This window comes from Limulus polyphemus, unplaced genomic scaffold, assembly GCF_000517525.1.
Source record: "Limulus polyphemus unplaced genomic scaffold, Limulus_polyphemus-2.1.2 Scaffold3694, whole genome shotgun sequence".
In the NCBI taxonomy this organism is placed as follows: Eukaryota; Metazoa; Arthropoda; class Merostomata; order Xiphosura; family Limulidae; genus Limulus; species Limulus polyphemus.
This window is the reverse complement of record NW_013669304.1, coordinates 31,365-58,607: the sequence shown is the minus strand read 5'-3', so window position 1 is coordinate 58,607 and position 27,243 is coordinate 31,365. Positions and strand designations below refer to the sequence as shown.

The window sequence follows — 27,243 nt, the reverse complement described above, 5'->3', positions numbered from 1 at the left end:
AAAGCTCAAAGTTTATTTTTTGGACAAAAAATAATTAATAATTAAAAAAAAATGGGGGGGGGGGGTCTCACATCTGCAGCAAGTTGTTATATACTGTTGAGCCACTTTATTAAGACCTTCCCTCCCTTACTTGATTAGTATATATATATATATATATTGAATTAATACACACACTCTTAATTCAAATTCCCCTAATTACAATAATTTATATCACAAAACATAAGAAAAGAAGCCACTGAAGGCACAAAGATGCTACCTTCATTATAACTCCTTTCTATACACAAATAAAAATGGAAAAATGCTAGCCGATAATGTTTGTTACAAATGTTTGAGTATGAATTTAAACAAGTTTTAAAAATTGAAGCCTGCTTAAGTGATAGACTTTTCAACGTCATCCACTGTCCATCAGTAATGTTTACCTATATAATAGTCAGTAATTAAAAATACAATAACATGAAACTACAGAGGTGCATCTCAACACAACTCCAATATTTCCTTAAATCAGCAATATATTTCTCAGTCTTGCACCATCTATATAATCAAAAATCAATGAACCCAATTTTGTACAAGTCTGTCAGAAGTTATTGCCATATTAATGTTCAAGAACATTTAATATCAAGGAAAAATAGTCTATCTCTTCATAAAAATGTCAAAACAACAATCATTACAAAATTCTGACTAATGATATGTAATGTAACTTGATTGACTCTGTGTTTATCTAAAAGCAAGGTAAGGTGAACAGGGAGAAAAAGATATTTTGTTATGTATGTGCTCTACTGGGTGTCTTCTATACTTTTAAGGTCCTCACACAATCTGGAACATATAAGAACAACTTACTTTAGCTGAAGCATCACACGCGCCAGAAACAAAAGTCCGCACATCTGGTGACAAAGAAAGAGACATCACATCACCCGTGTGTCCTGTGAATGATGTGCACTGTTGCCCCGTTTCTATATCCCATAATGCACTAAAAACAACAAGAAATTAAGTCTTCATAAAGTTCAGTAATATTTAACTATCATAACATTTACAATTCAAAAGTTATATAAACATTTAAAATAAAATTAATATTCTACAATCACAATGAAAATACATCATTCCTACAAGCTACTGGATGATTAATAATTTATATTTATGACACAGCTGAAACAGCAACATTATTACTCTGGCCAGTGCTTTGAAAGAAATTCAACTAATCAACTATGATCGTGCAAGAATTGTAAATCATGAAACTATTAGTTTTCTTATTATTTGCGTAAAGACCATAACTTTAGAAAAATTAAAGGGGAACTCTCAATGTACATCTCTGAGCATGAAGAAATTGTACAACCACAGATACTTGGGTTGTTATATTCTTGATGTTGCCATCTTTTGTAAAATGAAGTAGAACTATTTAAAATAATTATACAACATTAAGATTAATTATTTTAAGAACATATCAGTATTACAAAACTTGTAACAGTCTATGTTTGGGAAATAAGATATATTTCATGGCACTGGTTACTATTGTAACAGTCAATGTGTGGGAAATAAGATATGTTTCATGGCATTTGTTACTATTGTAACAGTCAATGTTTGGGAAATAAAATATGTTTCATGGCACTGGTTACTACTGTAACAGTCAATGTTTGAGATACAAGATACGTTTCATGGCATTGGTTACTATTGCAACAGTCAATTTTGGGAAATAAGATATGTTTCATGGCATTGGTTACTATTGCAACTGTTAGCAGCCAAGAAAGAAGGTACTTTTCATGACACTGGCCACTTTTATAAGTCAATGGTTGGGAAATAACATTTTATGGCACTGGTCATAACTGTAGTTGTCACTGGGCAGGAACTTGTATGTTTCATGGCACTGATCACGGTTATAACAGTCAATGGTCAGGAAAGAAAAAGTTTCATGGCATTGGTCAATAGATACAGAGATGATATAGCTCTAAATATTATCCATGAATTTACTGAACTTGGATTTTGGTTATGTTAAACTCCAAATGTCCATACCCAAAACTCTGCAATAACCTGTAAGGTCATATAGATCATTTTAAGTAACAATATCAAGAAATAAAGGACAACAGTGAAGATAGAATATTATGTACTTTTAACATACAGAGTTGATCATTTATTCCAATATACAATAAAGTCTAGTTACTCTAGAGAATGGGAAGGTGGGTCTGAGAAAAACAACTACAGCCAAATACCTTAAAATGTAATTAATGAAGTACACACATGGATTAATGAGATTTATACTGTCACTATTTACTAACTAGCACAACCATAACCAAAGGCTCTGTTGGTCAATAATAAGAAAGGCATAAATAAAAAACAATTATAAGAATTATGTATCACTGCCAGAGACCTGATCAGTAGATTATCAAAAAATTGTAAAAAATATATTTGTCACACAATATATTGGGTGGCTTTTGTTGGGAAATATGCAACACGTTCTAAATCATTATTTCTTTAAAATTTAGTTAAATCAAATGTTTATTTAATATTGATCAGCTGGCCATTCCAAAAAAATAAAAGTCAGTAGCAATCCAAAGATCTGAAGTGGTAAAAAAAATATATGGAGTATAATTGTACAACACACCAAACAAAAAGTTACAATCGTACAAACACTTTAAACTTTAATAGGTAAGTAAACACAGTTCAGGTTTGTTTCTTGAAAACCAGTACCCTGATTGGCAACTCACAGAAAACTACCAGTGGCATAAGGTATTGAAGCATGTAAAGAAATGTATCAGTAAGAGAAAATATTTCTGAAAATCAAAAACTACAATAGAATTAATAATTATGTTAGTACAGGAACTTTAAAAAAACCCAATAAAGATGTCTGTTTACTTATAGGATTGTGTGAATGCATGTTAAACTAAATATTTAACCATAGTATAAAGTAAATGAAGTGGTGACTGGCAGTACAGTATGAAATAGTCTCAATAATTATGCCTCAAAGTTTCTTTTTAGGCTCCATATTGTTAGGTACACAATAAAAGATTCAAATACGTTAAAACGCAATTGTTGTTTGCCTCTTTCCTAGTTTGTCTGGTATAACATTGATGTAGCCTATGATGACATACAATAATATTGGTACAGTTGCAGTGTGTGAAATGGATTTGGGAATCTTTAATTTCTGTAGTATTCTTTCATTTCTCCATCATAAAAAATATAAGGTATTTTGTTTTAACCATACTGATTGCAAACAGTGAATGGTGAGTGCTTAATCTGAGCTGTAATAGAAACCATACAATTACATCTCTTGACTTCATTATTTTAATCAAACTCACATGACAGGCATATTTCAGTTCAGTTTTTAACTGACATATCAAGTCATATCACTTAAAATTATGTCATCACTCTAGTTGTAACCAACACACCTGGTGTTACTTGACGTTATTCCTTAGTTTATCCAACACAGTAGGCCATCACCTAAAGTTATAACTTAGTTTAACCAGCATATCAGATCATATCATCATCTGAAGCAAGATCTTAATTTCATTAAATAATATGTCTTTTAATCTAAAATTGTTATTCAGTTTAACCAGAATACTAAGTCATGTCACCTGAAGTTGTTGGTTAGTTTGACTAGCATACCAACACACGTCACTTGATGTTTCTTACTATAACCCTCTCGCTACAGGCAATTCAAAGTGCATGTCACAACGTTTTAGAGTTACATTCAAAATTTAATTAAACTACTTTATTATCATCATATATAAATACATGGAATCAAAACATAGTTAATAAATCAAAATATTTAAAAGCATCCTCAATCACCCTAGTATGAGAATTGTGACATCTGCTCTCTAGGTCTTCCCTTTTCTCTAATATATTTACCACCTCACCAAGAAGTATGGAACATAAGTTATTCATTATAATATAGATATTACTCAAGTAAAGCATAGTTTATATAGCCTTCAATCTTATTTGTTTAAGAAGACATGAACTAGAAAATCAGACCCACTTGCAACACACACATCACATTCAATATAGATAAAAAAAACCAAAAACATTAGATATTTATTCAGAAGGTTATAGAGATTATGCAAATGAAGTCTGACAATTTTCAGAAAAAGAAAAGTATTTCTAATCTGAGCATGAAAATCACAGAATATATTAGTTATATTATAGAAACTAATGGTCCCTTCGGGGTCACAAGGTTGGTGTAGCCCACTGATCTTGTAGTGGAGGATTAAGTGACATACCAGTCATCTGATGTTAATTAAATTAACTAACAATTTAAAGTAAGTAACTTCAAGTGACATGACCTGTTATGTTACAAACCAGTCATCTGAAGTTGTTAGTTAATTTAATTAACATAAGTCATGTCATTTAAAGTTACTTACTTTAAATGACATACCAGTCATCTCATGTTGTAACTATGTTTAATCAACACATGAAGTAATGTCACTTGAAGTTATTTAACTGACGTACCAGGTCATGTCTCCCGAGCTTGTTACTATTTGGTTATCATCTATAAATCGACAACAGGATAGATAACCAGTGTGACCAGGCAATTCTCTGCTAACTCGAACATTGCCTTCCCTAGTCTTAAGGCTGTAGATGGAACAGATATTGTCCAGCCCGCCACAGGCAACATAGCTGCCCGAAGCAGCATAGGCACAGGTCATAACCCAGCTTGATCTCAATGGAATAGCATGAACCTGAAGAAAGAAATTATCATGATAACTATAATGTATTATGAGTTTAACATTAAATGTTCTTTTCTCAACAAGTAATAAATAAATTTTGTAGCAGTAATGGAAAAAGGGAGAGTTCTTGAAGACTATGCTCTGAAACATTTTACTATTCAAGGTTCCAAACCAAAGATGTAGGCTGATGTTAGTTAGGTTAAATGCATAAGCAGCAAACCTAATGCAAAAAGTTGTCTTCTAGAATCAATTAATGAATATAATGTTAAGTCTCTGATTATGTAGTGAGATTACACATGCCTTAATTTCTGTCAAATTTCTCAACTGTATATTTCATTTGGGATCATGAAGTCATGGATCCACAAGTAAATTGATGTATTAATAGTTTAGATAAAAGCATTTCAAAAACAAATGGAGTCCATACATAACCCATTGATAATTCTAGTGTTCAAATATGAGAAACAGACTAACGAACTCTAAATCTCCCGCTTGACTTTTCATACAGAAGGCTGTTCACTCACGTTGAATGATCAAAACAGAAAATTTACCAGACTAGGATAAAGAAGATTTTATATCTGTGATTGAATCTCATCTTAGCTTGTACTTAAAATATGTTCTATTAACATTCTTTCAAAGCACATAAAGCTAAATTATGGGAGGCACAAAAAAGAAGGCCAAAGAAGAGCAAGAACCATGAAAAAATAACAAAAGATGGAGTATGAAATCATTTTAATATTTATTATAGAACTTTTTTTATACATAATGTACAAAGTCCAGTTTTTGAAATTTACAACTGGAATAGAATGCAAACATTTTTATATGCATTTTACTAGATAGTTATCTTCTAAATAATATTTGCAAAACAACTTTCTCAATAGATGGCACCACAATGGCTGAAAATGTTACATAACTCACATATATGGAAAAACACAGCAAAGAAGTAAATAAAAAACTGCTTTAAAAATGGTAGATGTAAAAATTAATTAAGAATAAACTAAAGAAAGCAATATCATGATATTAGTCTTACCTTGTTTGTGGTGTGCGCATCCCACACAATTAATTTACCATCTTGTGAGGCAGATACAAGGTAGCTGAAAAGAAGCATCAAAAGATAAAATAGCAAAAAACAAAATTTTCTGAAAAGTGAAAACAGATTTAGAATAACATGTTTTGTTATATATTTTCTCTGGGCATTGTTTGATTGATTGACTGTATCCATAAATATAAGTTATTTGGTATCAAAATCATTATTTGATATTTATCCAAAAAGTTAACACAATCTATGGCATAAGAGCTTTACACAGGTGAAAGATTCTATTTATATTTTGTGTGCCTGAAAAACACTGCCACTCACTAACCTACTTTTGTCCTATAAATTATTATTATGTTAAGCAGGGTACATCCTCACTTGGAAGTATCTGTATTTTCATAATCATCTCCATTTTTGTTCTTTAAATGATCTCAAGGTATCTACCAGACATAGTCTAGATTATTCTGGTTGTTTAGTGACAACAAATAAGCTAGATCTGAAAATATTTCTGTAAAAATCTTAAGAACAGAGGAAAGAAAAATTGAAACAAATAAAAACAGACTAACTTATCATTCAACACCAGCACAAGACTGTCTAGTTATTTTTTAAAATACAAATTAAAATGAAATTATTACAAATATACTTGAAACAACAGTGTAAACAATGATGTAAAACAGTTTAGAAACAAAATGTTTCAGATGAATAATGGGATAACATACTTCTTGTAACAATCCATTACCCAAATCCTAGGCTAATCAACCCGTTTTAACATGCTGGATGTGACATACTAGGATTTGTGTGAAAGAAAGTTGTATATTTACTTATTTTTTTCTTACACAAAACCATAGCAAATCAGGTTTATTATCACTAATGTATCTTCTGTCAAGAACTTATTACATGGTCATAGTGAATTAATCAACCAGTATCATTATCACTAACATAACTTGTTTAAAAACATGGTATTACATGGTTGTAATGAATAATAACTCAGGATCATTATCACTAATGCAACTTGTTTTAAGAACTTGGTATTACCTGTCACAATTTGCAGTAATTTTAGAACAAAAGAAAGGGTAATTTTTATGATGGTTATGAGGTGGGTCAAATCAACTGACACCATATAGGGTCAAGGTTGATAAAGTAATAGATAAAATATAAAGTTTCATTCCAAAAAAGTTAGATGCTTATTTAGGAGGATATAGGAATTATGCAAACAAAACTTAACAACTTTCAGACAAAGAAAAATATTTTTAATCTTAAAATCAAAATTACTTTGCATGTTGGATAGTCAATATTCTGAAAAAAATAAAAAAAATTTGTGACAAAATTTTTAATTAAAAAATCTTAATACTTAATTTAAAAACCTGATATTTTGTATACAAAAGCCTTGTAATGTTTACCAATAACCTGCCAAAAGTTGTGAAGATACACGTACATGATAAAAAATTATAGTATAATTACTCTCATGGATACATTCGTGGTTACGAGCTGGGTGGAATGCACCCAGCCTTAAGGGCTATAAATTACTCATTACATTTTGCATGTTAACTTCGTAAAGTTGAAATAAAATTACATAAGAAATCATATACTTTAATGCAATATGTAAAAAAAGTATGCATTACTGTTGAAATGCAAGTTTTTAAAGGCTATTGTGACCTCTATTTTGTCAAGATACACAGCCACCAGACAGACCATAAATGGACATAGTGACAAGAACTGTGATGACTTGGTGAAGCTCCAATATAATTTTAATGTAACATACTCAATCTTTTGTATAACCATGTTATATGAGTTCAAGTTAAATGGGCAGAATAGTGCTGTATTAATTTATTATTAATTCTGTAAGCAATAGTGCTTCATGAGGCAAGTGTTAACAATAATTCTCCAGCAAACAAAAAACAGTTCATATCATAAATTCTGACAAGTGTTTTTAATGGTATCTGCTTTTTCTAGTTTTGTGATAGCAACTAGACTTGATATAAAATATTCTGATGTATGATTCTCAAACACTTATTATTTTTTAAATTGTCATGCTCAATACCTTTGTACAAAATATTTACCGTGAATCTGATCCCCAGTGCATGGCGTATATCTTTGCCAAGTGGCCACGAAGTGTGCGTCGAGTCCGCATTTGAATTCTTCCCACAGGCTCCATGTTCGCTGTGGCCTGGACCAGAGTAGTATCACAAGCTGCCTTTCTTGCATCCTTCAAATGAAAAGGCAAGAACTCAAAAACTACTATTTTAAACCATCTTTTGCAAAAAAAGCACAAAATTACAAGCATAATACTTCTGAAGCATCACACTAAATGAATAAAGTTCCAGTAGATGACGTGCATGCTCATCAGGAATACCTCAACACACAGCAAGTTTGAAGACATTAACAACAAGTATACCTTTTTACAAAGATTCTTGTATTATGGAACTTTCAAGACGAAATACATACTCTTCCTTGGGAGATGGAAAAAATAAACAGTACAAGAAATTTTATTGAAATTCATTTCTATTCATCAAGTTTTCAGTGACCAAGACTATTCAATTTTTACAGATGTTTTAGAGATTGCTCAGTTTTTCTTCCACATCCATGAAAGATTCATCAATAAAACAACATTGTGAGAAAGTTACTTACAAACTTTAAAGGTTAAAAGATATGTTTCTACAATGTTATTCTAAGTATGTATATTCTCATTCAAAGAATAAACTTAAGGCACAAGTTTGTCATTGGCCTTTTTGGATAATCAAAATGTTCTTTATTCTTAATTTATTAAATTCTAATCCTATGATTCTCCTGGCAACATTAGTAAATAACATGTAAAAGTGTGGAAGACCAAAGATATAGACTGCATACTGTTAAAGTACAGTTGACTCTTTCAAGTAATAATAGTTTTTTAATAATAAAATTAAACATTGCGATAAAAATGACAGCATTTACGCAATGTAGGAAAGATTGTAGAGGACTAGTAATTAGTGTGATTAATTGTAACACTGATGGTATTATGGTAAAATACGTAGAGGACTAGTAATTAGTGTGATTAATTGTAACACTGATGGTATTATGGTAAAATACGTAGAGGACTAGTAATTAGTGTGATTAATTGTAACACTGATGGTATTATGGTAAAATACGTAGAGGACTAGTAATTAGTGTGATTAATTGTAACACTGATGGTATTATGGTAAAATACGTAGAGGACTAGTAATTAGTGTGATTAATTGTAACACTGATGGTATTATGGTAAAATACATAGAGGACTAGAAACTAGTGTGATTAATTGTAACACCAATGGTATTACGGTAAAATACATAGAGGACTAGAAACTAGTGTGATTAATTGTAACACCAATGGTATTATGGTAAAATACATAGAGGACTAGAAACTAGTGTGATTAATTGTAACACCAGTGGTATTATGGTAAAATACATAGAGGACTAGAAACTAGTGATTAATTGTAACACCAATGGTATTATGGTAAAATACACAGAGGACTGACTATTAATTAGTGTGATTAATTATAACACTGATGGTATTATGGTAAAATACACAGAGGACTAGAAACTAGTGTAATTAATTATAACACTGATGGTATTATGGTAAAATACACAGAGGACTAGAAACTAGTGTAATTAATTGTAACACCAATGGTATTATGGTAAAATACACAGAGGACTGACTAGTAATTAGTGTGATTAATTGTAACACTGATGGTATTACGGTAAAATACACAAAGGACTGACTAGTAATTAGTGTGATTAATTGTAACACTGATGGTATTACGGTAAAATACACAGAGGACTAGTAATTAGTGTGATTAATTGTAACACTGATGGTATTATGGTAAAATACACAGAGTTGTGGGTCACAGATAGATTAATATCTAGAAGTCTACTGCTGTGATTTTCAGTATTTACAGTAATTTGAATGACAATGGCCAAAACTTTACTGTTTAGTGATTTACTACTGTTAGATAAAAAATTAAAAACACCCACTGAAACATACAAGTAACTTTTTATTCTTTGTCATGTGTAAGTTTATAATAAATGGTCAGACTCCTTCAATGTTTTCAAAAGTATGGTCTCTCCTGATAAACAGACTATTGTTTCAAAACAACAAATCTTGGGTCCTTTTTTGGATTTCTATGATTATTTTGTAATGATCAGTGATGCTATCTTAATTTCAAATGGCTTCTACAGTATGACAGATTTTCAAATTGCTTTATTGCTTAAATTTCATTGGTTGATTAGTAGGTACATGTCAAAACGTCTTTATCCTCAAGAGTTTTATTACTTTTAGCAGTTTCAAAGCTTTCATTAATGAGTGAGTTTTATTTTCTAAGATACTATATACACAAGAACTAATTACTAAACCAACCAGAGAATTCTCATTGTAGTTATAAATCAAACAGCTATCACTTCAGTGTTTTCTCTTACAACACAGTCTTTTGTACACTAGGTACATATGAAATTTAGTGAATCTTCCTGAAAGGAAATCAAACTGCTTCCCTAAACTTATTACAAAAACTGCTGCCATTAAAGGGGGGGGGGGGGTTCTCCATTCTACTCATTGGTTGGGTGAGGGAAAAAACTTGATGTTGTGATTTCCAAATGTTGAAAAACAAGGTTTAGGATGTATGGTGAAGTATTTTTATTTTTAAACTACTAGACTATAAGCGGAAAGATTTCTGATTTACAGTAAATTCCAAACACTGTAGCTTGTAAGTGTTGGTGTGCTAGTGTTCTGGAGTACTCATTTTATGTGCTACTCTAGAGACCTAGTCACCAGCATATTTCAACCACACAGGTGTCTACAATGAGCTCTAATCTACAAAGATTATTCATGATTGGTTAAGGCCTAATTCATCTCATCCTTCTTTGGCTTACTCAAAACGTACTTGCTACAGGCTGGGCTCATGTTTTCCTTAAAGCAGTCAGTAACAGCGGAATATTGGTTTAAGTAAATAATGGATACATTATGGTTATTCAGTTACTATGAAACATATGGAAAGTTCTAACAGCAAACTTTGGGTATAAGCAGCAACAACTTTAGCCCCCCACCCTCGCCCAAATCAATCTTGTGACGTCACCAGTCTTGTCGTTAGACGAGCCAACGCGTTGCTATGGTAATAGTTCGGTTTTAGGACGCTTCATACAACATGATCTAGAATAATGGCTGGAGACAGCTTGAATGGGTAATGAAGAAAAACTTAAATATAAGTTTAACATAACAGCATAAAACTTATATTAAAGTTTTTCTTCATTACCCATTCAAGCCGCTTCCAGCCATTATTAGTCTCAAAGTGGGTTCCTCGTCATCGAACATGATCTAGAGTTCTAGAATCTAGTCTTTATGTCGCCCAAGTCGACACCTTCGTTTAACATCAGCGATGTGTTGAGAATTGTTTAATGTTATGAAAGTTTAACACGATTTAAGATTGTTATAATAACAGAAATCTTTATGTAAACGTAGTAATTACATGTCCGCCTCCTAGTAACACATTCCAGTCTCACAATACACACAGATAGCTCGTCCCTTGTAATGATAATAAACCGAAGAAAGTTACGGCGAACTGTATTCATTAATACTACTGCTTTCGAGGGCTTAGATAAGTAAAATGGTAAATATGTTTAAACATGAAGCTACACAGAGAGTATCTAAACCAGAATTTTAGCGTTATAAAATCGTCAGGTTTATCGCCGAGCCAACAACTGGTTGATTAATGTGAAGCCTATCCAGATGACGACTTTAAGTGATACACATCTTTAGATTATTAATAGTAATCCCAACTAGATATATTTTCCAAGTCACCAAAGAAATTGTCGATGTACATAGGTCATAAAAATTAGAACAGTTTTGCGTGTCAGCATTAAAATATACTAGTGTTCAATGTCTAAATTTAATAAAACGTGTGACACAAGAACGTGTACAACGTCGCATGTCACTTCTTAAGACACAGAAACTAGATTTAAAGTAAACAACTTCCTTTAAAAGTGCTACGAATTTGAAAAAAAAAACAACATCACCTAGTTAAACTAAAATCTATACAGTCATGTAACAAAGTTACTTAAATCGAATATTTATGGATAAATACTTCATTGTTGGAATAGGGAACTACTTTCGTGCATCATCTCTAGGCTACATTTAGTTTGTATCATTTCACTATTAAAGCAGTGTTTATAAATTAATGGTAATACTAAAGACGCTCCTTTTTCTCACACAACGATCACCCAATACTTTGCCAGTAAATATTGAGTACCAGATCATAACAAGAGTATGTCGTAAATCAATTTTATTTCTCCGAAAGGAGCCCAAAGGACGCCTGCAGGAGTCAACTGTTTTACAGTACTATGATGTCAGTTAGTATACATTAAAATGACATCACATTAGGAATGCTTAACCTTTCAAGTTGTACTGTCGTGAAGTCAGTAAAACATGCGCTTCCCATACGACACGAGAAGAATTATGCACTATGTAGGCTACAACACAGCATGACACATGAGCTTCAATAGTAAGAAATAAAAATATTTGTTACTCTTTATTTGGGTTTTATTCACTATTGAAACAGAACACCTTCGAAGACCCTGCGGAAGTGCATCTAATTATTTATGATGCAATGTCGTTATTTAAGCTGGGATTTGAGGAATGTCGTTGGATAACACGTGAATGTCGAAATCTTACGCGATAAGACAGCAGTGTTGCAGTGCTGGTTTTTATCCATATACATCAACGGAACCGTTAAGTTCTTGAATCAAGATGGCTTAAGACACGTTACAATACTAAGTGATAAGGACTGATACAAAAAAACAACTCACTTTCTATGTAGAACAAATAATCATACCCTGCAGTGCTAGTGGCATTAGTCGCAATTATTGTTGATATTTTTGCTTGCATTATTTTGTTGTTGTTGTCTAAGACGCACAAACAATCTGGCGTATAAACAGTTAATAGACGCACAAATAATCTAGCGTATAAATAGTTCAAAGACGCACAAATAATCTGGTGTATCAGTAGTTCAAAGACGCACAAATAATCTGGTGTATAAATAGTTCAAAGACGCAGAAATAATCTGGTGTATAAATAGTTCAAAGACGCAGAAATAATCTGGTGTATCAATAGTTCAAAGACGCAGAAATAATCTGGTGTATCAATAGTTCAAAGACGCACAAATAATCTGGTGTATCAATAGTTCAAATTATTTGTGCGTCTTTGAACTATTGATACACCAGATTATTTGTGCGTCTTTGAACTACTGATACACCAGATTATTTGTGCGTCTCTGGTGTATCAGTAGTTCAAAGACGCACAAATAATCTGGTGTATAAATAGTTTAGAAACAAATTTTACAGGTGCTATTGAGTAAAATCGGAATTATAGGGTTAGTCTTTTTTACTTCAAATTTACACCACTATTAAATATATTCAAGATAGCAGTGGGCGCAGCTATGCTGATTAATCGTTCATGATTACAATAAAAAACAAAGAACGAGTTTTCAGAACAAACAACAACAAAGTGAAATGGTTTATACTATAACGTAAACTAATTACTGGCCATGTAAATAAAACTACTGAGGTAACATGGTACTAATATTCCTTAAATAATTTCGATTATGGTGGTTAGTTCTGCAAAGAATTGGCGGTGGCTGTTTGAGTCAGCTTGAATAGTGTTCTGCGTTTGTGAATATTTCACGTATTCAAGCCCCTGTGATAATTAAGTAACGTAATATGAAAATACACTGTCTACAATAGTACATTTCAATCATCTCTCAACTCACCACGAAAAACTAGTTCATAAAAGAGTCTAAAAACAAACTGCACGAAATGGGTAAATAATTACACAATTTACTTTGGGGAGGTGGAAGCCTAGATGTCCAAGACCAGCACTATTACAGTAATTGCTAATGATTAGGTTAATCGACCAAATTGTTAGATGGAACATCTCTAAAACAGACACAAACAAAATGGACGACAACTGCATTCCTTTTATTTTCAAAACGATACCCAAAACTCCGTTTTGAAAATATTACAACTTTAGTGGGTGATTCTGTGTGCTAACTACTTAACCTGTATTTATCTTATTTAGGCCTAATTAACACAACACAACAAAGACAATGATAAAAGAGAAAAGTAATTAAAACACATGTTTATTAAACCTTAACTGTATTTCATTGAATCTAATAACGAAAAAGTGCCTTAAAAAGTTAAAACGTGACGTCTAATTACCGCAAAACTCAATCAGAATCAAAAATTATAATACAATAACAGTGCTAAATTATATTGCTAATTATCGCAAATACATATAAATAAAATACTACACGATATATGCTAATCTAAACTACTAGTGTGGGTCACTTGCAACATTTCAACGCACATCCTGCACCGTTGTCTTGGTAACAGACAACTGCTCTAACCTGCTGACAAAACGAGGGTTAGACATTCATTGCGCCATTTATTCTTCTCCAGCCCATGAAGTGCAAGAGATGTTCGGCTTCCATAAAGTTCAGACTGATTCAATTTACAGTTGATGGAAAAGCCACGATCTCAACGCCCTCCAAAACACACACCAATCTATATACCATGTTTAAATACGCCACTTACTAAGTGAGCGAAGCAGAAAAACTTTAGAAGAAACCATACTCAAGTGTAACAGCATCAGTATATTACATAAAGAATAAAATTATAAAAGTTTCGATTCCAGAAAATACGAACATTTTTCTTGTAGCTAAGAGAAAATTCAAGTGAACATTTTAAACATCAGTTGAGACTGTCCACCCCTTAAAAGTGATAGTGTATTTGCTGAAATATCACTTCTGATAACTTAAGCTTCTGCAAGTATTACCAGTTTGATTAGGGAATAAACCTATGTACTAAAAAAAAACATTTATATTTATCTTAAAAGTTCAACCTTTCTCCTGGGCATGTTATCTTAACATCTTTTTACTTGCTTATAAAAGAAGCTATTGCAATTTTAACCCAAGTTTAGGTATAAAACCACTTCGTTCGCTATTATAGGTAGGATAATTATAAGCATATCATCTTGCTTTATCTAAAATACAATTAAAGTTGTATACCACAATACATTTTGACTTGGCTAAGATTATAAACTAAGACTAGGTAATAACAGATAAAATTTCTAGTATTTCTAAAATCTGAAAATGACCTTAAGAAAGCATATTATATGATGAAACACGTGAAAGATAGCCAAAACATGGAAGGAGACGCCATAATGTTTATTATACCACTAAATCCACTTTACTTGTGTGGAGATTGAAATGTATCACGACGTTATTAACAACTTATTCTAAAACTGGTAAAGCTGGAATCGAAACTTTTATTTAAGTGTAAATCAACATTATGTGCTAGTTACACAGTGTTCACCGAAGAGATCAAACTTAGAATGTTAATGTTATAAATATTCAAGTTCACACCTGAACCGTCCAAGAAAAAACTTCCACAAATTCAGAAAACTACTCTAGTATGCATTTTGGCAATATAAATTAGTGTACTAAACCACAGCTCGAGTTTTAGAGTAGTCTTTAGAAAATAACTTTGTACTTGATTAAAATCTGCCTAATTCGAACACTTGAAAACAAAACAAGCATTATCTTCCGATGGGATAAAAATCATTCCATTAATATTAATACAGACTTGAAAAGAATAACTTAAAAATCCGTAATATGATACTGATTACTTAAATTCCGATGTTGCATATCACGAGCTTTTGAAGAAAATGTTAAAGATAACGAAAATAAAGTCTACAACTGAACGCCAGTCACAACAATGATCCATGTCTAGGATATTACCTAGTTCTATCAACGACTTATTATCAACAATATCTTGTGTTCTATAGAGAGAGAAAACAGTCGTGATTTGGTCGATGGTTAGAATTTAAAACTAAACAGCTAATTTGCATTTAAATAATAAAAAGTAAAATATAACAATATAATCATTTGATTAATGAATTACAAAGAAGCTACTTCATTGTTCTTAAAATACAACTATAAATGCAGTAAACACGTTCATATCTCAGCTTATTTTAATATTTATCACCTTGGTACGTGACCATAGGGTTACTTGTATATTACATCAAAGTGAAAGCAGAGCGACTTATTTTATATTTAAACTAAAGACGCCGTTTTACATTTTAAATGCGCCGAATTTGCTTCTCTCTCTGGTGATTTGAAAGAATTTCTAATCATACGTCATTTGAACCCAAACTCAAAATTAAGTTTTTGTTTTAAACCTAAGTCTTGAAATAACTTGGCACTACTCAGCAAAATACATTTATTACATCATAATTGAATGATGTTCTTTTTCGCGTTTATTTGCCAATAGACCTACATATTATGATAAAAACCACGTAAACTCAATGTTTTCATTACACTCCTCTGATTGATTCCGAAGTTGACAAATCAAGAAGAATGTGAAAAACACTGTAGTTTGTGTGATTCTATTCACAAAATTTTAGTTACAATTCTGACTTTTGTAGCACGTGACGTTTCTCTTTTCAATGGCGCCTTCTGAATAATAATGAAAAGATAAAAATACAAAGTAATGAAACTACAAATATAGGTCAATTTGATATGTCATATGAAATACATTTTTATTCTATTGACAGTTAACGGTTCCATATTTAACCTAAACACTCATATATATGTATACATAGGCTGCTACATGGTCATTTTTGTTTAAATGGACAAAAAGAAGAAAACAGAAATCTGGTAAAAGCAACCAAACGTAATATTCAAAATATACCACGGTTCAAGTATTCTTTGGTTTGAAAACTTCTGTACATTGTTTCGAAATTTTGTTCAAAACTACACAAACACTAGTCTTCGCAAGCTATCCCTAATTTTAATCTGGAAAACTAGATAGAGGAAAGGTTACTAGTCAAAGCACCCAACGCTAACTATTGTGGTACAATACTGAATACGAGTTGGCAATTCTTTTATAACACACCAACAGCAGAGCTCGTTCTTGCGCAAACATACTGTATAATTTGGAGTGATGACCACTAGAAACTTTGTTTTAACATAGCGTATTGCCCTTGGAAATGAGAGTATAAAAGTATCGCCTCGGGTTGCAAAAACCTCACAAGTAGTTTCTTCCGCAGAACACACATTTTCACCAATGACAATGTGTGAGCAATAGTTATTTTCCTGTAAACCCCTTGACGCCATTTGTCAGAAACTTTTGGATGTCAATAACAGACAAACAGAACATGAAAGCAAACAAAGGTCACTAATTTTTCATAATAATGTAGTGTTAAAGTAAAAACACATCTAAATCTTATATGTTGAGTCACGCAAATGGATAACAGCAGTCTAACGGTTCTTCCAGTATATTTAGCATGTGTTGAAGGTAACACTTTGTTTCTATGTACAATTTCGAATGTAAGAAAGGATAAACGTGTATATTAAGTCAAAGTTTATCTTTGTCACGTATATAATACTGGCTGCGTATTTCAGATATTCCCAGAGCCTGGTATAAATGTTAGTGGAGTACTTTGTGCTTCAGAAAAAACGTTTAAAATGCCAACATAAAATGATCAGAACAACAGCTGCTTCTGACGTAATTAGCAGACAGATCCTCTTAACTTCTGACGTCACATCTCATCGTTTTCATTCGCGTTACTTAGGCTTCACTAATGTCCAATGAAATACGGTTTCCACGTCTTCAGATTGCTCTATTAATATCCCAATTGTTTGCTGTTTGGATGCAGACACTCTCAAGGTCGATAATCCTTGCTAACCCCGAAAAGGCCCTTGGCTCATGTGTACGATAATCGACTACGAGATCAAATGTTACCATGAACAAGAAAAATCAGCTCGCAGTGTACTTAAAACACGTCGCCGCTTTCCGAAGTTGTTGTGTAGAAACAAAGTCCCGAGATGCTTATAGAGAAAGAACAAGTTATATGTCAGGGGAGAAAGAAAACGCTTCTTTATTAAGAACTGCTATTAGATGAAAAGAACGAAGTTGAGATTAGGTTTATTGTTATAGAGGAAAGTTGTGTTAGGCTTGTACTGTCACATACTGCTGGGTGTTCAAATATTTTATTTTCCCTTTCCACTGGTAACGTTGTTGAAAATTGTGTGCGTGTTACTCAACCACTATACTCTGGCGCTACCTCTATGAAATTCAGAAAAAAGGCGTCTTCTGAATATTTTTCTTCTTAATAAACTAATTAATTGGTCGGTATTGTTTCTAGAATAAGACAGATTTTTGCACTAATTTCCCGAAAGGAGGCCAAAGGCCGCCTGGAGGGTTCACCTGTTTTAACCAATCGCACTACGATACAATAACGTGTTGTCTGTCAGTCAGTAGACACTAAAATGAAGTCGCATAAGGGACGTTTAACATTGCAATTTGTACTGTCGTGACGTCAGTAAAACGTGCGCACACCATAAATTACGAGAAGAATTGTGCACTGTAGGCTACAACACAGCATGACATATGAACTTCAACAGTAAGAAATAAATATATTTGTTACTCTTAATTTTGGTTTTATTTACTCTTGAAACAGAACACGTTCGAGGCCACTACAGAAGTAAATCTAGTTTTTATAGTCATGTATAACGCTCTAACAAAAATGTCAGCTTAGATTTTTGAACTATTTACTTTTATAAATTAAGTGTTTTGTGGAATTCCATTGCCACTCTTAGTGCGTACAGAGAACAAAAGTCAAAACATCGATATCTAAATAATTTACTCTATAATTGCTGTTAATCTCCACAAATAAACAAGCTTACGCTACTAGACATTACTATTATATTAACCAATAACTGATTGTTAGCAACAGTTTATGAGCAGTGATCTCTGAACACACACACACATTCCACATCTTTTTTTTTATGTTCAGCGGAACTTTTCGAAATGAACATAGTCCTCGTGACCCCGAGCAAATGATCCCCATAATCAAGGAGGTTTCACAAAATCAGGGACAAAGATAACTTTTATTTTAACATTTTTGTACAATTTCTTAACTCTGGTATTTTATTAAAAGTGAAGAATTGTTACTGTGTTCTCAACGGCCTTTAGCGGGTAACTGGTCGAGAACCAGAGCATAATAAAAGAACTGAGTTTTGATATCACACATTCCGATTATTTCGGTCACTCAGTGTTTACTTAAACAATCTTCAGACACTTCTATGACTTCGAAAACAATATTCACTCTACACTTTGAACTGGAATTTTCTGGTTCTGAAACCAAAAACACCTTTATAGAGGAACTGATTTTTCGAATTGTCAATTCTTTACGTTTAAATACACAGTTCTATCTGTTTTCAAACTACTTAGAACAGGATAAAACTAGTAAAATAGTGATTTTCAAGTCATTATTATTTTAAAAGCGAGTGTTGGCTAATCCCATCTGTTAAGTACCATATGACGTAGTTGGAGAAACTAATTATCGCTACTTGCACGCTATGCACGTGGCAGCTCCCACTACTGATTGTGCTGAATAGTGACAGCCAATCCCACTATTCGTTGATAAAAAGTAGCCCAAGAGTTGACCGTGGATCGTGTTGACTAGCTGTCTTCCATGTTCAAAATTAGGATTAGCTAGCATTGTATCTTTCGCAAAACTTCCACGAACAAGTAGACAATCTTATAAACTCCCTACAGCTGAAAGAAGCGAAAATGTTCGACGACGGGTTTCGATCCAACGACCCTTAGGTTGCAAGTCGAGTGTTCCAACCACTGGGCTTTCCTAAATTCCAAACAATATTTACGTCAGAACACACAACAAGCTCCCATAGTAGGAAGAGATCTAAAACAGTTGTTAAGAGTTATGAAGCAAAAAACATCCTATAACACTGATCACTGTATACTGACTCAAAAGAAATGTCCAGAAAGTAGCCTAAAATACTGACCACTGTATAAAAACAACAGCATGAAAGTTTTAAAAAGAATTATTGATAACAATTGATTTTGTAACTTATTTTAAATCATCTTGTACCCATACCAGTCCTCAACAAATTCTGGGCGCCAGGTCGCCCAAACGACTAGAACTTTCATCGTGGCGCCTAGTGTTTCTCCCATTTTATTAATGCGTAGGGCTGTGTTAAATAGAACTCGAATCTAGAACTGTTCTGGGCTCTTTGAAAATCCGGAACTATTTTTTGCGTTCTTCGAGTCCTAATTTGAACTTTGTTTCTGGGATTTTAATGACAGATTCACCACTTCATGTTTTTCAGCAATGAAATGCTATGGTTGTACAACACGTTACTAATTTCGTGCCAGTTTGTTTTTCTTCTTTCTCTCAATTCAACCAATTAGTGCGCGTGTTTACACCCAGACGGGACCAAAGGCAGTTAGTTCTGGCAATACTGTTAAGTGGTTGTTGATATCATGTGTTCGTTGTTAGCATGCACTCGTTGCTGTGAAAGTAAATAACATACCCTGGTGCCTCGATTATCTGGTCTGGGGAAGGCAAAAAATCTCGGATAACAGAAACAGCGGATAATCAGGCACTAGTGTATCTCACTAGTTAGCCCATTGTTTAATATAAATAAAAATCTTCAACATATTGAAGTTCCTTCTTTTAAAATATAATCTTTTTCCCGTCGTTTAATCACATCATTATGAAAAACTAACAAAGTCGTCACAATCATAATAGCCAAGTGTCGGTTGGTCAGTCAGTGAGTTACACGAGAATTGTAATAGCACAATTATTTTGAGAAAATCTGGAGAAAAGAAAAATCCGCGGATAATCGAGACACTAGTGTAGCTCCATTTCTCGGTACAAAGAGCAGTGAAGTTAGGTTAGGAACACCTGTCTCCCGAGTTTTTTGGCTGGCTCCTAGATCTGATCTCTACTGTAGGAATATGTTTCGAAATTATTCACCATAATTTGTAATGCTAGTTCTAGCCATAGGCATTAAATGTTAAAATATCAAACAAGGTTTCTACATATATTTACAAACTTTTTTCTTACAATGTTCCACGTTATAGATGAATAAGGTTATTAAACAAAAACACAACAACCACACAAGTAAATTACTTATGGCCAATTGAAGTACTGGGTACAGTGTTGCCATTCTTTCTTGCCTCATTAACAGTCAATATTGTTTTAAAATTTAATTTACTCATCACAGACACAAAACACAGATAACTAAGACAAATCCAAGTCTAATAAAGAGTTAAACAGCTCATGCTTAATAAGTTGGCTAACAACAATTTCTAAGCATAATAGAGTTACTTATTTTGAGGGGGAACATACTAACTGTATCCACAGAACACAGATTTGTCTTCTTCAGGTATGATACTTGAATAAGACATACCAACATTCTGTCCATACATGTATCATAATGTGCTTCCATACTCATCTCATGATTACTAATCACTCAGGTTTCTAAACTCAACTATATAATATGATAAGAAAGAATTCCAGGGCAGTTTAATGACTTTAATATTAAGTCCTCTCACCCACTAAGTTCTATGGCAGAATACAATACAAACCCTCTAATACTAGCATACAAAAGCCTCAGATGTCACAGAATGTAGTTTTATTGTACTTCATAATATGTCAGTTTGAATGTTTATAAAATGTATCACCAGTGCAATGAAACAAAGGATGGCCACTTTTGAAACTTATTGGTGATTTTATTTAAGGGTGTCTCAGCTCATTAATCACACTTGGACAGAATTCAGAAACTTTAACAACCAGTTTGAGAGTCAGAGAGACATTCTCACAGGTTGATTCCCAAACAAGTCTTTCTGATACTCCATATTCTGGATAGAGATTTGAACTCCTTGCAATTACCCACCAATTTACACTAGTTTCCAAGCTATGAGGAAGAAAAATCTATAACTTGTTCTCACAAAAAACACTAGTGTCCATGCATGTTATATGATAAAAATATGCCTTAGTTCTAAAGAGCTATTTTTTCTGCAGCTTTCAGGAGATCTTTTGATAAAGATGATCAAGGAAGGTTTTTACACCATCGATGTATGCAAAAGCAGCACAAAGGCATGCCCAGTTATAACTGTATCTGTTGTGATGGTTTCTGCTCAGAATTGCAGACAAATACTGAGTTGGTTGCAGGAGTTAGCGTTTTGTGTGAAGGATGAGATGGCAGTAGCACCAGGGCAGCACATAACAGAATATAGACCAACCAATGGTTTTATCCATTTTATAATAATCAGGTTGTAATATAAAAAGCATTATTTATTTGACCAATTATGGTATTCCAACATGGTATTTTTATAAGAGGAACAAGGTACAGCCAACCACTTAAACTCTGTACCTCTGTGGCTGAACACTATTGAGAGGCAATTTCTTTTGTTAGTAAATTGCAATTTTTTCAGGTTAATATATCTGTAATCTTTATCAGGGAACTTTTTTTTAGCTTTAACTTGAATACTGTATACTTTGACACCCCCCTATGTTGCCCACCCAATACCCCAGGTTCAGTCCCATCAGCTCGCAAACTGGGTGTAAATGCAAATGATTTTTTTTGTCTCTCTTGTATTCTGAGTTCTGATTAATATATCAGTATTTTATTTCAGTTTTGTATTATTTTACTTATGAAAGTATTTTTCTCACTACTTTTCAATTCATAACAAAAGGAAGTTTTGACGGCATATTTTATATATTTTACAAACAGTTCATATTCTTTTTTTAATCTACACTTGATATTTCCATGCTTACCCATCCTGTTTTTAAGACTTCCATGAGTATCACAAAATGTTCTATACCCGTCAATAAAAATGTTTTTTTGTCTTAACCATGTATTATTTATATCTTTAAACTATTTGAACAAAATCATTCTTTGATGCTTTTATAAGATTTCATATTCTGAGCAAACCTGAACCATTAAATATACAAATATTAGCTATGGTAGAAATTGCATGTTTTCATTTTTAGGATTGTAATTACAAATTTCATCATTTCAAAAAATAGCTTAAGTATTTTCATAGTTTACTAAATTTACCTACTAAGTAGGAGTTTGTATATTAACCTTTATATTTGAAAAATAAGAGTAGGTTTATATATTGATCTGGTGATCAAAAACTTCCTTTACAACCTGATTGCCTACACGTAATATGTTTATATGTTGAAACAAAATTAGAATACGACAATGAACACAAAAGATTACTACTCACAAAATCATTAGCTTTAGTTTGCTCTTTTAATAATGTTCATGGTTGGTTCTAAGAGTGGTTTGAATTTAAAGATCTTTAGCAGACTTTTGCATATTATAAAACACAAAATATGTACATAGCACATTCTTCCAAAACAACACACTCATGTGGCCCTGCCTTAACAACAAATCAAACATGAAAAAGCTTTATTCAATAAAAACATGTTCATGTGAGAATGCTTTGAAAACAAATCAAACTTGGAAAGGTTTTGTTCATTAAAAACACAACTCACTAGCTTGACAACCAGGAAAACACAAACAATATACATATATATACAGTCAAATATGGATAATCTTAACCACACACACACATAAAAGCTGAAATACCTTAACAACAAACACTGTTTATACAAATTCAAACACTGATAATCCTGACAGCCTAATGACCATACAACTCGTGATAATATTATGGAAATCAACAGCATGGCTAATGACATACTCAAATACTACAGAACAATACATAGATCCTGTTCATGGAAATTCAAATGATGTTAACTTTGATAACCTACAGTCTAAAGACCATGTCTTCACACCTACAAGTGATGACAAGCCCCAATAACAAATTTGAATGCAATAATTACATCATATGTGTCTTAATCTTAAAATAAGTCAGTTTCAAATACTGATACAAACTTTTCCTTGTTTCTGATAAATTGAAAACCTTTTTATAATTTCTGATAAATCTAAATGCTTTTCATATTTTCTGACAAAACTACAAATATTATGTTTCTGATAAAGTAACAAGATTCTCATGATTTCTGATAGAGCTACAGTTTTCATAGTTTCTGACAAAGCTACAAAATTTTTTATAGTTCCTGATAAAGTCACAAGCTATTCAAAACTAATTACAAATTGGCAAGCTTTCTGTTACAGCAACAAGCTTTACATGGTTGGTGGTAACATTAAAATCTCTTCATAATTTCTGTTAAAGTTATAAGCTTTTCATAATCTTTGAGAAATTACATTTTCATAATTTCAGATAAAGCAAGTTTTGTTTTCTAATAAGGCTGCAACCTTTTCAGGGTTTCTGACGAAGTTACAAGCTTTTAATTATTTCTCTCAAACTTTTCATAATTTATGAAAGAGCTACAATGTTTTCATAGTTTCTGTTAAAGCTAGAAGCTTTATATAGTTTCTGATAAAACTACAAAGTTAATATTTTTGATACCTTAAAACTTTTCATATTTTCTGATAAAGTTACAAGCTGTTTGAAATTTCTGAAACAACCACAATTTATTTTAGTCATATTTTCTGATAAAGTTACAAGCTGTTTAAAATTTCTGAAACAACCACAATTTATTTTAGTTTTTCACATTTTTTGATAAAGCTAAAAGTTTTTAAGGTTTCTGATAAAACTATAGGCTCTTTATGGTTCCTGATAGTGTTACAATCCTTTAATTACTTCTGATAAAATTCCAAGCTTCACAAGTTCTGATAAAACTACAAGCTTTATATGGTTTCTTATAAAACTGAGCTTCTCATGATTTTAAGTGTTAAACTTGTGGTTTCTACTAAAATAAAAATGTTTTCATGATTTCTAATAAATCTACAAGATTTTTTACAGTTTCTAATTAAATTACATTTTTAGATTTTCTTTTCATATAGCTCCTCATAATTTATGATACAGTTACATGTTTTTCATAATTTCCAATGGTGATAAAACTTCATGGTTTCTGTTAAGTTTATGATGATGTTATATGCCTTCAATTATTTCTGTAAAATTACTGTTTGAAATAAAATCTCTAGTATGCTGTAACATCTCTAGGATAGTGTATTACATGTTATTGAGTATATATATTATATTTTGTTCAAGTGGTCTCCAGTTTGGTACAGCAATACCCCCCCCCCCCACCATGAACAGAGGATATTGATTAAGTTCTAGGAAAGACCTCTTTTCTAATATTGATCAGTGAATAAAGCAATCACAAACAATAATCCCATCCTTAAGAGAGCTATAAATAAACAACGATTATATTAAATATTTAATCACAACATTTCCTTTAGGAAAGTAGAGAACTTTACGACTCAGCAGTCTTTAGAATGTTGAGTTAAACCAAAAACATACAAACATAATATGAAACAAATGCCCTTTAAATCTTTCATAAAAGCTTCATAAATTGACTGTATTTTGCTATGAGCACTTGTCTTTTTTACAAACAATTTTTGAAGATACTATAGTATCAGTGCTAGTCTACAAATTCTCTATGTTTGGTAGCTCAAAAAACTGTAGAAGTAAGAATGCACTTTTTCTGTAATCAAAATAAACATGATAAAAAATAACAATTTGGAGCAGTAGGAATGGTTTTACTGGTGCTCAAAATCAACATGACAAAAAAAAAAAAACTGGAGAAGTACAAATGAACTCTTCTGGTTCTTTATATGAATATGATTAATACTAATTTGAGATTGCAGGAAATCATACTCTCGAACAATGGAAGAGTTCAACAATTATGACAATAATATTGGTAAAATTACATTTCTCATAATGTTGACTTAAAATATTCTTAATTTGATAGAAAATTACACATTTTGTAAGCAAAATCCACCCATAAAAATGTACAAATATTCTAATTGATACATGTATTATTCTTTTCAGGAAGAATTTGGATAATCTCCAATATACAAGATGATTACCTCTGCACAAACCTGATTTGATGGCAAGGAATAACTTTTATAATGACACGTTTAAAACCTTCAAGCATGGAAAGTTAAAATAATGTCAAAAAATATTTATAAACTGAGAAGAACAGTGATTTACTACAACTGATTTAATAATATGGATTTATAAACTTTCAATATAATATTTTAATGTTTGCTAACACTGTAATAAAATCAAATTAAAAAAAAACACTAAATTCAGCTAGATAGTGTGGTCACAATTCTAACACTGAAGAAGAGTTATGAAGAAACTGGATGATTATTTTGAAGATTAAGAGGGGTGTTTATACATATATATGTATATAAAACTTGTAATAGGTTGGTAGATGAAAATGGAATAGCCTAGATGAATCTATTATTTTGGGCTTTGTGCAGTCATATTTACAGCAGTCAACATGAAAATTGACACAATAATAAATTTTCTGTGCCCAACAGATATGAAACAGTTCAATTTGTCCATTCTGAATCATTTTAGGGGGGGGGTGTCAGAACTTACAGAAAAGCATAATTTTGGAGTTTTTGGTCTATTACTCGGTTGCATTTTGACCAAATTACATGGGATTTGGTACAAAGCTACTTTTCTACAAGTCCCACACATTAACAAATAAAATGGTCAGCTTGCCCATTTTCCAAGATGCTCCCCAAAGCACAATTTTAGGGTTTTTTGACATTTACTCCACCGTATTTCAGTCAATTTGCATAGGATTTGGTTCAAAGATACATTTTTTTTTTACAGGTCCCAAACAGAGATATGGACAATTTTAGAATTCTTGTCTTTTGATCAATTTTTCAGCAAGGAAAGCATGACTTAGGGTTTTCGTGAACTATTCATGTGTATGTCAACCAACTTTTATTGGATTTGGGACAAAGATACCTTCTTGCAGGTATCAAACAATGATATAACAGTTTTTTATTTTTCTGTGTTTTTCACAATTTTTCTAGTGTCAAAATTGGCCATGCTTGGATTGCGTGGCAGACATGTTGTATTTGCTTATGAATGTTGGCCTCTTTAATTTTAACAATTTCAGTCCAAGTCATCATCAAATTTAACATGGCTAATGCACTGCACATGTAAAAACTTCCAATAATGACATGCACCAGTTTAAGATTATTCTGTGTTTATTTTGACTGAAAATTTTTAGAAAAATAGGGAACAAATTTAAACATGAAAATTTATCTCAGGACAGAATTCCATCTTTACAGAAAGTTAACACCTATGGTAAAGAAAACTACTAAGAAATACATTTACACTTAAAGTTTGATACAAGCTCAATTCCCAATAAAATACAACATTTCTGTCCCCAGTAAATAATAATTGTTGGAAATAATGGTTGAGTGTCTTACAGACAACAGTATTAATCCTATGTTGTACTATACAACAAAAATCTAACAAGTATAATAAAAGACCAAGTGCTGTTTGTTTTGGTTAAAAATGACAATGTTAAATTTAACAATGTTCCTGTGACTAATAATTAAAAAAAAAAAAAAATTTAAAGATGGTTTCCTCAAAAATAACATGTATGACAAACATAAAAGTTTCTATTTTTGTGGAAAATAAAAACTATATGAAATGCAATATAAAGGTACAGTGTCATGCGTGACTGCTCTTTTGACAATAGAAAAAATTATTTGTGGTACTTTGTTAAAATGTCCACTTTCTGAAAAGGGCATCTGACCATAAAGACACAAAATGCATTATCCAAATACAATGGAACATACTCTAATTTATTCTGAGAATAACACTGATAGATACACATATATATATT

At 32.0% G+C, this 27,243-nt stretch overlaps 1 protein-coding gene across 3 annotated transcripts in view; it reads right to left on the bottom strand.

Annotated features, from left to right (window-relative positions):
- LOC106469868 (guanine nucleotide-binding protein G(I)/G(S)/G(T) subunit beta-1) overlaps positions 1-27,243 on the bottom strand; it is a 73,389-nt gene that overhangs the window by 16,643 nt on the left and 29,503 nt on the right. For all 3 annotated transcript variants that reach the window (XM_022398438.1, XM_022398439.1, XM_022398440.1), the window contains exons 3-6: positions 7,743-7,888; positions 5,680-5,743; positions 4,435-4,664; positions 838-967 (exon numbers count right to left, since the gene is read on the bottom strand). In XM_022398438.1, coding sequence (XP_022254146.1) covers positions 838-967; positions 4,435-4,664; positions 5,680-5,743; positions 7,743-7,888 — 570 coding nt within the window. The remainder of the gene's footprint in view (positions 1-837; positions 968-4,434; positions 4,665-5,679; positions 5,744-7,742; positions 7,889-27,243) is intronic.